This window comes from Ranitomeya variabilis, chromosome 4, assembly GCF_051348905.1.
Source record: "Ranitomeya variabilis isolate aRanVar5 chromosome 4, aRanVar5.hap1, whole genome shotgun sequence".
Classification (NCBI taxonomy): domain Eukaryota; kingdom Metazoa; phylum Chordata; class Amphibia; order Anura; family Dendrobatidae; genus Ranitomeya; species Ranitomeya variabilis.
In genome coordinates this window covers 714421601-714436537 of record NC_135235.1, presented here as the reverse complement: position 1 = coordinate 714436537, position 14937 = coordinate 714421601, and the positions used below count along the sequence as shown (strand labels likewise).

The following is a 14937-nucleotide window of genomic DNA, read 5'->3' as shown; positions in this document are numbered from 1 at the left end:
TAAAAAGAAATCCAAAAGGATGGTCAGCAACATGAATTCTCGCTCGTGTTCCAGGGATGCTTTCTTTTCGTAAGCTTGAACATTCTGGTAGACATTCGAGCAGCTTCTTGGGTAGAAAGATCTTTAGACGACTGCCGCTGCGATTTCCATGATCATCTTCCGGCTTGTCTTCGGCAGCCATTTCCCCTCCGCGCGCCACATCCTCTCCTCCGCGTCCAAAACTCACTCCGCTTTAATGTGCACACACAATAATTACAAGCAAACAGGTCACAGGTGAGGATGTTACTTTTAGTAGCCATTCAAACCCATTTGTGTCCACTTCTGCGCATGTTATCAGGCCAAAATCACCAGGGTATGTAAACATTTGATCAGGGTTATTTCGTTGTTTTGGGTTGTCATTATGATTTAAAGAGAGAAAACACAGTAGTTTGACAATAAATGGCTTCACCCAACCCCTAACCATGAGTGGAGAAAAAGCTTTGGTGTTATCATTCATATTCTCTGAAAAAAAAGGCCAAGAAAGCAAAAATTCTGTCGGGGTTTGTAAACTTTTGAGCACAACTGTAGTATCCAATTGCTCAAAAGAAAAAAAAAAAAGGTTTTTGGTCCGAATTAGGTGCATAGACATTAATTACACTCTTCCCCTTCATTCCCTTCTAATTTAACATTATGTATCACTCTTCTATATCACGCTCTACCTGTTTGACTTTGTGTGGAAACTTTTTGTGCAATAATATTAACGCTCCTGATTTTCTCCCCTCTCCTTCAGATCCGTAAACCTCCCCACCCACAATTTTTTAATTTTGAAAATGTCTTCATTTCTCCAATGTGTTTCCTGTATTACGGCAATATCTGCTTTCCACTTCTTTAAATGCCTTAAGACCAGCATTCTTCTTGTTGGGGCTCCGAGCTGGGTTACATATTACACAGCTGCACCAAATGTTTCCGATTTAATTCCGTCCTACATTGTACTCCGGCATGTCTTCCCCTATAGCAAACACCCCCTTGCCCAATAACAACAAAAATAACAACCACCTAATCTTTTCTCTCCACTTTGTTTCTTGTGGCCATTTGACTTGTTGAATGTAAAATTTGATGGAATCATTAGCGGACACATGTCACGTTTGGAGAGCCCCTGATGTACCTAAACAGTAGAAACGCCCCACAAGTGACACCGTTTTGGAAAATGGACCCCTTATGGAAATTATTTAGATGTGTATTGAGCACCTTAAACCCACAGGTGCTTCACAAAAGTTTATAACGTTAAACCGTGAAAAAAGAAAAAAATCACATTTTCCCACAAAAATAATTTTTAGCTGCAAATTTTGTATTTTCATGAGGGCAAAAGGAGAAAACAGACCCCAAAGTTTGTTACTCAATTTTTCCTGAGTTCAGCAATACCCCATATGTGGTTGAAAACTTACTGTTGAGGCACAGTGCAAAGCTCAGAAGGAAGAGCGCCATATTACAGTGCAGGTTTTGCTGCACTTGTTTGAGGGTGCCATATTACATTGACAGAGCCCCTGATGTGCCAGAAGAGTAGACCCCCCATAAGTGACCCCATTTTACCATTAAACATCTCAATTAATTCATCTAGGGGTGCAGTGATTATATTGACACCACAGGTGTGACACAAAGTTTTATACCATTGTGAAGAAGTGAAGAGAAAAAAATTTACACTTTTACCACCAAGATTGTGTGTTAGCCCCGAGTTTTACATTTTCACACTGGGAAATGGGTAAAAATTGCACCAGAATTTGTCCCACAATTTCTACTGAATGTAGAAATAAAATGGATTCTATGTGTAGCGGCGCTAATGTAAGTGCATCAGGTGAGCTGCAAGTATAGCCCTAGACCACTTAGGGAGATATTGAAAAAAGAGCACAATACTTGCCCTATAAAACAAAATGCATGGGTTAGACACCAAAATGATGTTGATTACCTGTTAGATGAGAGAAAGCTTTGTGATGTTTGACAATGAAGAGATTCAAATCAAGGTGTGTAGACTCAAACTAAAGTGAGAGGGGAAAGGGGTAATTAGTATAAATGCAACCTGTCAAGGTACTGTAAGATGTCTTGGGTGTATTGAAACCCTCTTATAAAATATGTATTTATAACCCAGAAAGTTTCCAAAGGGCAATATTGAGAGAGCTTAGTGATGTAATAAACCAAGATATGCTAGAAGCAATAAACGTTCCTCCAGGTTGTGAAGCATCCACGTACGGTGGACAAATCTATTGGCAGGACTTCTAAAATAAACGTTCGGTACCTGTATCAAAGGTACGGATGCGGGTTATTCCAAGACTGTCAGAGACACCTTGCCGGTAGCAGTGGAATAAAAGTACTTATACTTAGCTTCTTTTCCTTAGGCGTCGGCTTGTACGTGAGTCCCAAAGCCTTCTAAGGCCTGTTTCACACGTCAGTGGCTCCGGTCCGTGAGGTGACCGTTTCCTCACGTACCGGAGACACTGACACACGTAGACACATTAAAATCAATGCTTCTGTGCAGATGTCATTGATTTTTTTGCGGACCGTGTGTCCGTGTGCCAAACGCGGAGACATGTCAGTGTTCGTGGGAGCGCACGGATCACACGGACCCATTAAAGTCAATGGGTGATTGTAAACACGTACCGCACACTTCCCCTGACGAAGCAGTCTTTGGATACCGCGACACGCGTTGGGTCCTTCCACCCAGCGGTCTATCTCTCACCACCAGCTGCTTAGGCCTCTTTACTTGCCTGCTGGCCCATCTTGGGACACTCTTTCATCTAGCTTGGGCTCTGACTGAGTCAGGACCCTCAGCACTGTCACTTTTGTGAGTATTTGTTTACATCGCTGGCCACTTTATATTGTTTCTGGGGCCCTTCTTGATAGGATTCAGGTTTACATCTTCGTGGGCACAGGGTCCACTGTGTTCTCCCTTTCAGGGTAGTAGGTCCTTGGCTATTTACTTTCTTCCCTGACAGCTAGCAATAGTGTCTTTTTTTGATACTCAGCATTATATTGCAATATATATATATATTTTTTTAGTATTGCATATTTGCGTATGCCAGGTGGTTGGTTGTTATGATAGACATTTATATTTGTACCTTTATATATGGGATGCATTACGAGCAGACCTAAGGGTGGATATGTGTATTTCTCATGTTTTTATACTGTTTTTAACATTGTTTATTAATAAAGCCGTTCCTTTTTTCATTATTTATTGGTGGTGTGCAGTTTTCATGGGTGGCTACTTTTCTTCTTGAGTTAGCTCACGTACCGCACACGGATGACGTCCGTGTGCTGTCCGTGTGCGTTTTCCAAATTTTAGGGTTAACATTTGAAGCAAATGTAGCAATTGCCAGACAAGTGTCTAGACATTGATTGGGACAAAGCTAAACATAAGTCTAGACATCATTTTAGCCTCTGAGGTGAAGTTGTCAACTTATCAGAGTGCTGGCATCTTCAGACTGCTGACTGCCTAATATTATGCTCCCTCGTGTGGACACAGAGAAGCTAATTACTTTGGTGGAGCAACATCCGGAATTATGGGACACACGATGCGAAGGATACCGTGACAGGCTGGCGATTGAACGGGCTTGGTTTGCTGTAGCTGCGCAGCTGTACCCCAGACGTGGTTGGTCCACATATTCACCCGCAAAGCAGGCAAAGTTTGGTAAGTTACCCCATAGGTGTTCCTTGTTGTATTAAACATAAATTTCAGAGAAACATATGACCAAAATTCATATTGTGCATTCTATATGTTAGGGTCCATGTCTTAACATCATAACCATTGGGCTTATGTGTTCTTAATATTTATATTTACATGGACCTTATCATATACACTTTACAAGATTCTTACTACTTTCCAGTATGTTCCCTGTGTTTGATTGATTATTTTCGCATGAAGCATGCTTGTTTAGAATTGTTAAAAAATGCAGTGTGTGTTTGTGTCAGCATTTTAGGTGTGTATATTTTGTTTTTTAAAAGTGTTTTTGTCATGTTTGAAAATACTAAAGAAGACCTAGGTAACTGAAGGCCTAGTTGTCTGGCATGTTCACAACCTGCATTTTTGGCACACAATTCCCTGCTGTTCAAAAACCTGGTACATGAGATTTGGCAAAGTGAACTGTATTCAAGCATATCTCCATAGATGTCTAACATTATTTTCTCTTATGCTTTACAATGTTTTATGGGGTCAGATTTTGAAATTGACCGTTGGACTATATGCCAAAAGTCAAGCCCTTAAAGTCTCTTTTCCTTTTTTAGATGTTTAAATTTATGTGAAAATAACATGTAAGGATCAACATGTGCTGACTGTTTTTGTCATAACAAAACCAGGATTTATTTAAAAATGTAGTGTTTGATTTTAACATGTCTTGCTGGCCACACCACAGTTTGTGTGTGTGACTGATTGAAAGCAAATGTTTCCACTTAATTAATGCCATCATCCACAATTATTCACACAAGGCAAGCCCTTACATATGTCTAATGGCCAATGCAACTTGTGTTAATGTTTGTGTTGTTAGACACAGACACAGTCATGCAGCCTATGTTTTGGGCAAGCGTTCATAACAGTACTCATGCTATTTAGATCTTACTTGTAAATATTACAACATGGTGCAAAATGGTCACACAATTATTACTCAGAAATGTTTGTTTTAATTTTTTCTAAAATTAGTTTACAGCCAGGCATGATGATCACAAGCATAATACTTTGAAACTATAACATAGATGAACACATTGTGCTGTTTAAGGAATATGTTGTTATTTGTGGGAATGTGACTTGTTGTGTCTCTACTTTTCCTACAGTTGATTTGGTTCAACGGTGATGGCGCTCAGCCAGGGACCAATTTAGGCGGGAATTTAATCCCCCTACCCTCCACAGCAGGTGCAACAAAAAAGAGGAAATATGTTTACTACCGCAACTTAGCCTTTCTTCGCCCAATCATGGAGATAAATCAGTAAGTGTGACTGTGTATGATTGACCAAACATATTAAAATACCTTTTTTTTTTTGGTTTTAATTTGTATGATCACACAACAGGGATCCACAAGTGATACAAACATCCGAGCAGGGAAAACGTCCAGCCCAGGACGTGGTAGAAGTCCAAAGAGTTGATTAATCCATTTCCATGAAAACGGCAAGAATTTGATGTATTAAAATCCAATAACCTTTATTGAAACAAATCCATAAAATAGTCGATACCAATAGTTGTTTAGGCATAGTATCACATATCAGCCCTCGCTGTACGCGTTTCAAACACAAACGTGTTCTTAGTCTGCAGCTGAACACTAAGAACTATCTATTTTATGGATTTGTTTCAATAAAGGTTATTGGATTTTAATACATCAAATTCTTGCCTTTTTCATGGAAATGGATTAATCAACTCTTTATATTCAAATAACTACACTGTATTTTAACACATTTACAAAGCTTCAACATGTTACAAAATTCTGGGACAGATTTTACCCATAGTTATTTTTCCCAAGTACATTTGTGCTTACAATAATCATCATATTTATATGTTCCATTACAAAATAGAAACATGTTAAAAAATAATCCTAAAGTGTTTAAAAAATATATATTTAACAAATGTTTAAAATTTGGTTAGCATTGTGAACTAAACTGTTAATGTTATTTGCTAATAGGACTGATGACAACCTTGATGACTCGCCAACAGCCACATCACTGCCATGTACCTCGGCATCGGAGACCGAAGCCCCAGCAGACCCGACACCCACAACACAGCCTGATGAGCAGGTGTCTGATGCTGCTGAAACCTCCACTGATGCTGGTCCTGGAAGCACACAAACAACAGCCCCAAGCACTTCACAAACAACAGCCCCAAGCACTTCACAAACAGCAGCCCCAAGCACTTCTCAAACAGCCCCAAGCACTTCACAAACAACAGCCCCAAGCACTTCTCAAACAGCAGCCCCAGCACCACAGGCAGCATCAACAGCAAATCTACCTATGTATCTAACACACACTCTCCGAGATAGGCGAACTAGGTGACAGGAACAGCCACGTATGCTGCCCGAGCTCATTGATGCTAGAGTTTTATCCATACTCAATTCCATGACACCAGAAACTGCTGTAGATAGGTGTTGTTGCTCACTGTCTCCTTGCCTTGGCAAAGTTCCTGATGGACGGCAGGAACGAGTACGTGCTGCAATCTTGACCATCATTGCTGCAAGCCAAGGAGAGCAGGAACCCAACCAGGTGCTAGGGTCCATTGAACAATGGCGAGCTGCTCAACATCAAATACAGATGCCATCTGCTACCAATATAACAAATGACCAAAATGTAGGTACCCAACAAACACAGGAAAGGCCTGCACCCTCGTCCATGCTTCCACCTCCTGCTGTAAGACCTCGTTATCCCCAAAGGTCTGCTCCAGTTTGGTTTCCTCCTGCCCATAGCTACACCCATGATTATGGACAAATGTCCGATCCTACCTCTGTGCCCCATTCACGTGGCAGTAGCCAGCAATACGGACAAATGTCCGATCCTACCTCTGTGCCCCATTCACGTGGCAGTAGCCAGCAATACGGACAAATGTCCGATCCTACCTCTGTGCCTCTGTCCTGTGCCAGTAGCCAGCAATATTGGCAAATGTCTGATGAGACTTCTGTGCCTCATTCACGTGCCAGTAGCCAGCAATATTGGCAAATGTCTGCTCCTACCTCTGTGCCTCATGCCCGTGCCACAACTCAGCAATATTGGCAAAGGTCTGTTCCAAGCCACACCTACAGCCAACATTCCGAATCCCAGTCCTCCAGCATGTCTGTAGGTGATAGTAGTGGTGCTCATTTTGCAATTCCACAGCCCTACAATATGCCATCAAGGCAACAGACACCTATGGTCACACAATTTGTTCCGCCAAACCGTATGGCAAGAGGTGAGCCCTATAGTAGTTCCCAATCATATGTGAGCCAGATTGGCCAGTCACAACCTACTTTACCTCAACCACAAAGTGATGATGCCACATTTTTGAAAGAGACAGACCAAACGCAACCTTATACCCCATCTACATCAGGAACAGCATCAGTTTTGCACACTGAACCACCTCAAACAACCACATGCCAGCCCACAGTGACTACAGGACAAATGCCCACACCCTCAAGCAGCCCTGAACGTGTCAGCGCAGAAAATACCACATATGAATCTTTCTCCAGTCATGGTGACTTTGTGGATTTAGAAGGAACATAACTCTGTTTTGTTTGATTTTTGTTGTTAAAGTTAGCTTGATTTGTCAGACACAATTGGCTGACTAAATGTGTTTGCTGAAAAATAAAACACATTGTTCAAGTGTTAATATGTCTTGATTAGTTTTGAATGTATATGTAATTTGCACACTACTTTATTGATATGAGCATAATCATAATATGAAACACATTTTTCTCAACAAAAAAAAAAAAGGTTAAGCAGTAGGTCACACTAACTCATCCATATATTGCAAATACACAATTTCCAAAAAGGATGGTGTAATTAATAATCCATCATGGCTTCAAAATAATGGTAAAGGATGAGACGGTGGGGATGCACGCAGCTACAGTGACTCTCAGTGAGGTTTTTAAAGATGCGGCCTCTCAAAGACTCAACTGCATTGATCTATTTTCCATGGCAAAGTAGCTTTGTAAATGTACATTTAGATTACAGTATGTCTGAATAACATAATCTAACGGTCACACACTCTTCTTCAAAATCACACTCAATGAGGGCGGTTCTTAGTTATTTGTTTGTAGTACACAATTATGTGACCAAATCTATACTTTCAGACATGGGATATTTCAGACAACCACAGTAAACACATTAGAATGAGGTATTAGTTATTTGTAATGGGTAGCAATGGGTTTTAGACACACACATGTATCAGTTACCCACATCAAATGTAAGCTCGCAACCCACGTCAAGGGTCCTCATTGCCTTGTGAGACCCTAACAAATTTTGACATAAATAAAAAAAAAATGTTAATTAAAACAAAAAAAAAAGGGTAACATTAGTTGTGCTCCTCCATTTGCCATTGCACACTACCCTCTGGTGTTAAAAAATAATCTGCAAAAATATTCCTCACTATAAGGGCAGACTGAGATACTCGTGGAGCATGGTCTCTATCCTCTGATAATGCCACATTAACCACTCTCCCATCATCAACATCATCCAAGGCTGGTTCTTGTTGTCTGCAGAAATTATGCAAAACAACAGTTGCCTTTATGACTGCCTGTACATTTTGGGGATGCATTTGGATTTGGGTTTCAAATATACGCCATCTTGAAGTCAAGATTCCAAAAGCACACTCAACCAATCGCCGGGCTTTCATCAGTCGAGTGTTAAAAATTCTTCTCCGGTTATCCAAACCTCGATGTGGAAAGGGTCTCATAACGTGCCTTGAGAGTGCAAAACCCTCATCAGCAACCATGATAAATGGTGCAGGTGGGCCTGATGCACCAGGAAGCACACATGGTTGTGGAAGATTTAGATTAGTCTCAGCAAGTCGCCGAGCTAATCTTGAAGCTCTAAAGATGCGAGCATCAGAGGCACTCCCATATGCCCCAATGTCAGCAAGAACAAAACAGTAGTTGCTGTCAGCTACAGCCAGGAGCACAACAGAAAAATATTTTTTATAATTAAAAAAACGAGAACCAGAGTTTGGCGGCTTTTTGACACGAATGTGTTTACCATCCAGGGCACCAATGCAGTTTGGAAACTCAGTGGCTTCCATGAAACCCTGGGAAATCCGCAGCCAGTCTTGTGTGTTTGGTTGAGGCATGAGGCGACTCTTGAGCTTGTCCCAAATCACATCACAGGTTGACCGCACAATCCCGGATATGGTTGATGTGCCAAGAAGGAACTCAAAATGAAGTGAAGAATATGAGTGTCCAGTAGCCAGGAATCTGTTAACAAAACCATATTTTTGATGTGAAATACTCGCCATCAATTGTTTATTATGTAGATATTTTGATAAAAGGTATACATAGTGAATGTTAAAAAGCACATAGAAACATCAAATACATGTTTTAGCAAATAAAAAACACACCCATTAATGCACCACATAGGGGTAACTTCAAAAGAGCATTTCAAAAAGTGACCATGTTTCGATTTTGTTTGTGGGCCCTACTATTTTATTGTTAGTTTAAAATGATAACCAAACTGTTTTTGGCTTCATTTGTATGTCAATTGATAAACAAGACATGATTAAAATTAACCATTATGTTAATTGTCTAACCTAGTGACCTGGAACATTGCTCACTAGAGATAGAAACACAACCCATTAGGATTCCTTGCACGTTATTGGGGCCAATATTCATTATTTGGGCTTACAAATTACCTCAAGGTTACTAACAAACGCTCCTCCGGACAAATGCTGAGTCTCATGCAGGTGTCTTGTCTGAGAAGGTAAGGCCGCAAAACATGAAGTAGGTTGTCAAAGCCGGGAATGGAAAGGCGACAAAATGCCACAAACTTCACCGGGTATCTGCGAAGTTCATGATATAATTTATGAAAATGACCATATGCCCCACGTAGCAACAGTAGAGGGTGAACCCATAGCCTCTTTTGGAGCAGTGGATCCTCTTCAAGCATACGGTTGCGAACACCAAAGCGACGTGAAACAATCCATGCCAACCACACCAACGCCTCATTGTCAGTAGACATGTTTGTGACACCTAAGGAGTCCTACTACACACCCCAAAGCTGATATGTAATTGTGCTTACATTTATAGGAACTAAGTTCAAACATCTGCACTAATGTATCACACCTTTGCAAGTTCAATGCCTTTAATTAGGCCTTAACCCCTCATATGGACCTGAAAACCTTTGTGTGTGATACGTATGCACACGGACAGCACACGGATGTAAAAAACGGACACACGGCCCGCACACGGACGGCATACGCGAGCACACGGACACGGATAACTCCGGGACCATTTGCTCCGGTACCGGAATTATCTGGATCTGTGAGACTGGCCTAACACAGGGGGAGCCAAACCTGATGAAGGAATAAGTTGTTATTCCGAAAAGCACTTCTAAAAAGAAGGACACCGCTGAACAGAGGCCAGACGGAGTCCAGAGTAACTCTGCTGCCTCATTATAGTGAATGGATCCCTAGGGGGTTTCATCTGAATCATGTCACTCAGAAAATTTAGATGGAAACCCCAAAGTAAGTGGACAGCGTAGTGCACCGGATAAATGTGATCCCAAATGTTATGTAAAATGTTCCCAATAAAAGCTTCAACTCAATCCACAAAAGAGCAAGTCCCCACTCAGGTCCATCATCTGTTAACGGAAATATAAAGGGCTTCCATATCACTGGTAGCACAAAAGCTCTGGAAAAACCAAATGACTCCTCACCCACCAAAAGAAATTCAGCAAATTCTTCGCTCTCAAATCCAAATGCCCCCTCCCTTCTGAGCTCCACAGTGTACCTAAACCACATATAGCGTCCACATGTTTGGCATTTCTGCTGAGATGAAAGCCCGCCTAACTTACGGGTTCTTGACTCCAGAAGCATGAACTGGGCATAACGTACTGGTGACTGCAACCTACTGATCACTATGGCATACTGCTAACTACATAGTAACATAGTTAATAAGGTTGAAGGAAGACTTTAAGTCCATCTTGTTCAACCCATAGCCTAACCTAACAGGCCCTAACATGTTGATCCAGAGGAAGGCAAAAAAACCCACGTGGCAAACAGTAAGCTCCGCATTGGGGAAAAAAATGCCTTCCCGACTCCACATATTAAAATCAGTCTGGTTCCCTGGATCAACACCCTATCAAGGAAACTAGTGTATATAACCTGTAACATCATACTTTTCAAGAAAGGCATCCAGTCCCCTCTTAAATTTTAGTAATGAATCACTCATTACAACATCATACGTGTTCCATAGTCTCACTGCTCTTACAGGAAAGAATCTGCGTCTGACTATGCTTAAACCTTCTTTCCTCCAGACGTAGAGGAAGCCCCCTTGTCCCCGTCTCAGGTCTATGAGTAAAAAGTTCTATGAGTAAAAAGGTCATTGGAAAGGTCTCTGTACTGTCCCCTCATATATTTATACATTAAAATAAGATCAACCCTTTGTTAGGGCTAGCGGAACGCACCAAATAATAAGAAAGATAGAGTAAGGTGCGTTCGCAGCCCGGGGTCCACCGTGCAGAGATGGAACCTGCTGCCAAGTAATGACGGACTATATGGCAGTACAATGTGGATACACACATGGGTTAACTTCACCCTGTGTGAAGGAAGCAAACCCTGTTGCGTCACAGGGCCGCGGTACCGCACCAAGAGCGCAAGCAAGGAGTCTCAGAACTCAATCCCAAGACACAGGATTTGAGTTCATATAGACCTCTTGCGCTCGACACCGCAACTGGGGTGTCAGAGTGAAAGAAATAATAATAAAGATGCACGAGAGTGCGTGCGGTGCCACACTGGTGGACGCCACTAACCACCTAGGCTTGGGTCAGGAAAGTGCTGTGAAAGCACAGGGTGCCGCACTGGTGGTCACAGCAATTAGACGCTGTTTGTGTGTTACGTGCTGATGGCTAAGTTGGGCGCTAGATAACAATCATCCACCTTAGCGAGCAGTCATACACAAGGGAGGGGATAATTAATGAACGACTTTCACACATTAAGGCCATGTTCACACTTTAAGGGTTTTACCGCGGATCCGCAGCGATTTTGACACTGCGGGTCCGCAGCAGTTTCCATTGGGTTTACATTTACATGGAAACCCTATGGAAACCGGAAACCGCTGTGCACATGCTGCGGGAAAAACCGCGCAGAAACGCAGCAGTTTACAACCCGCAGCATGTCACTTCTTTGTGCAGAATCGCTGCGATTCTGCACACATAGAAATGCATTGATCTGCTTACTTCCCGCATGTGGCTGTGCCCACGATGCGGGAAGTAAGCGGATAATGTGTGGTTGCTACCCGGGGTGGAGGAGAGGAGACTCTCCTCCAGGCCCTGGGAACCATATTTGTGTGTAAAAAAAAGAATTAAAATAAAAAATATTTATATACTCACCTCTCAGCGCTGCACGCGGCCGTCCGGTCTGGGTTGCTGTGCGAGCAGGGCCTGAGATGACGTCGCGGTCACATGACCGTGACGTCACGAAGCTCCTTCTCGCACAGCATCTTTGGAACGGGACCGCCGCGTGCAGCGCCGAGGAGATCGAGACGTCAGAGGGTGAGTATACCATGTTTTATTATTTTTTAACATTACTATTGATGCTGCATATTGCTGCATATGCAGCATCAATAGTATACCCACAGCAGAAACCGCAAAACAAACCGCGATAAATCTGCAGAGATAACCGCAGCGGTTTTGCCCTGCAGATTTATCAATTCCGCTGCAGGAGAACCCACAGAGGACACCGCAAAGTGTGCACATAGCCTAACACACACCCGTTTACACTAGCGCATGGCTGTGCGGTCATGCGAACCTTTTATAGCTGCAGCATGTACAGGACCTTCCCAGAAGGACCAATGGGAGGCTGCCACAGAAGTTGAGCACCTTCAGGACCTTCCTGGAGGGCCAATGGGATCTGCTGCAGTATCTGAGCGTGTGACCCTCGATCTCCAACGGGAGATCTTGCCCTGGGCATGCTCAGAAGGGAAAAAGCAGGACTTAGTCCCAAAAGCGTCTGCTCGCCGCTGCCCAGCACTGGCTTCAATGGCAGAAGCTGGAAAATCAGCAGTAACCCTATGCACAGAGTGAGACTGAGCAAGACGCTGGGACCGACATCTCCGCTGAGCAGACTCCACTGTGGCTGGAGAAGAATGGGAGACCGCAGCAGAGATGGTTTGAGATTCCTCCTGTGCAGAGGCGGGAACTTAACACCCTTAGCCTTCATTTTTCCAAACTGAATAACCCCAAGTGTAATAACCTATCTTGGTATTGCAGACCCCACAGTCCTCTAATAACCTTGGTCGCTCTTCTCTGCACCCGCTCTAGATCAGCTATGTCTTTCTTGTACACCGGAGACCAGAACTGAACACAGTATTCTAAGTGTGGTCGAACTAGTGACTTGTATAGAGGTAAAATTATGTTCTCCTCATGAGCATCTATGCCTCTTTTAATGCATCCCATTATTTTATTTGCCTTTGTAGCAGCTGCCTGACACTGGCCACTAAATGTGAATTTGTCGTCCACCCATACACCCAGGTCTTTTTCATTGACGGTTTTGCGCAGTGTTTTACAATTAAGCACATAATTATACATCTGATTTGCTCTACCCAAGTGCATGACCTTACATTTATCCCCATTAAAGCTCATTTGCCATTTATCAGCCCAAGCTTCTAGTTTACATAAATCATCCTGTAATATAAAATTGTCCTCCTCTGTATTGATTACCCTGCAGAGTTTAGTGTCATCTGCAAATATTGAAGTTCTACTCTGTATGCCCCCTACAAGATCATTAATAAATATGTTAAAAAAGAGGGCCCAATACTGACCCCTGTGGTACCCCACAACCGCGACCCAGTCCAAGTGTGCTCCATTAATAACCACCCTTTGCTTCCTATCCCTGAGCCAGCTCTAAACCCACTTACACATATTTTCCCCTATCCCCATTATTCTCATTTTATGTATCAATCTTTTGTGTGGCACCGTATCAAAAGCTTTTGAAAAGTCCATATACACTACATCTACTGGGCTCCCTTGATCCAGTCCGGAACTCACCTCTTCATAGAAGCTGATCAAATTAGTCTGATATGAGCGGTCCCTAGTAAACCCGTGCTGATACTGGGTCATGAGGCTATTCCTCTTCAGATACTCCAGCATAGCATCCCTTAGAATGCCCTCCAGGATTTTACCCACAGTAGAGGTTAAGCTTACTGGGCTATAATTACCGAGTTCAGTTTTTGTCCCCTTTTTGAATATTGGCACCACATTTGCTATACGCCAGTCCTGTGGTACAGACCCTGTTATTATGGAGTCTTTAAAGATTAAAAATAATGGTCTATCAATGACTGTACTTAATTCCTGCAGTACTCGGGGGTTTATCCCATCCGGGCCCAGAGATTTGGTAATTTGGTAATTAAGTGATTTTTAGACGCCGCTGAACTTCCTGCTGGGTTAAGCAGGTGACACTTAATGGGGAATTTTTGTTATCACTGATCATATTGTCTGCCATGTGATTTTCTTGTGTAAATACTGATGAAAAAAAGTCATTTAGCATATTGGCTTTTTCCTCATTCTCATCCACCATTTCACCCAGACTATTTTTAACCCCTTAATCCCGTATGACGTACTATACCGTCGAGGTGGGGTGGGCCTTAATTCCCGGTGACGGTATAGTACGTCATACGCGATCGGCCGCGCTCACGGGGGGAGCGCGGCCGATCGCGGCCGGGTGTCGGCTGCATATCGCAGCTGACATCCGGCACTATGTGCCAGGAGCGGTCACGGACCGCCCCCGGCACATTAACCCCCGGCACACCACGATCAAACATGATCGCGGTGTACCGGCGGTACAGGGAAGCATCGCGCAGGGAGGGGGCTCCCTGCGGGCTTCCCTGAGACGATCGGTACAAGGTGATGTACTCACCTCGTACCGAACGTCTTCTCCCTGCAGGCCCCGGATCCAAAATGGCCGAGGGGCTGTATCCGGGTCCTGCAGGGAGCACTTCCGGGTCGGAGCAGGCTGCAGATGAAAGCTGCAGCCTGCACGGCTGTAAGTGAGATCGGAGATCTCACAGAGTGCTGTGCACACTGTGAGATCAGCGATCTGTAATGTCCCCCCCTGGGACAAAGTAAAAAAGTAAAAAAAAAAATTCCCACATGTGTAAAAAAAAAAAAAAAAAAATTCCTAAATAAATAATAATAAAAAAAAAAAATATTATTCCCATAAATACATTTCTTTATCTAAAAAAAACAAACAAAAACAATAAAAGTACACATATTTAGTATCGCCGCGTCCGTAACGACCCAACCTATAAAACTGGCCCA

At 42.9% G+C, this 14937-nt stretch overlaps 1 protein-coding gene across 1 annotated transcript; it reads left to right on the top strand.

Annotated features, from left to right (window-relative positions):
• Positions 1-1421: 1421 nt before the first annotated feature.
• LOC143769327 (uncharacterized) lies at positions 1422-7197 on the top strand. Its single transcript, XM_077257815.1, has 3 exons — positions 1422-3658; positions 4795-4946; positions 5634-7197. The coding sequence occupies exon 3, from the start codon at positions 6016-6018 to the stop codon at positions 7195-7197; it is 1182 nt and encodes a 393-aa protein (XP_077113930.1). The 5' UTR covers positions 1422-3658; positions 4795-4946; positions 5634-6015.
• The last annotated feature ends 7740 nt before the right edge of the window (positions 7198-14937 follow it).

Excerpts from the sequence above, each read along its gene's own strand:
- LOC143769327 (XM_077257815.1), top strand. The coding sequence starts at position 6,016 with ATGCTGCCCGAGCTCATTGATGCTAGAGTTTTATCCATACTCAATTCC.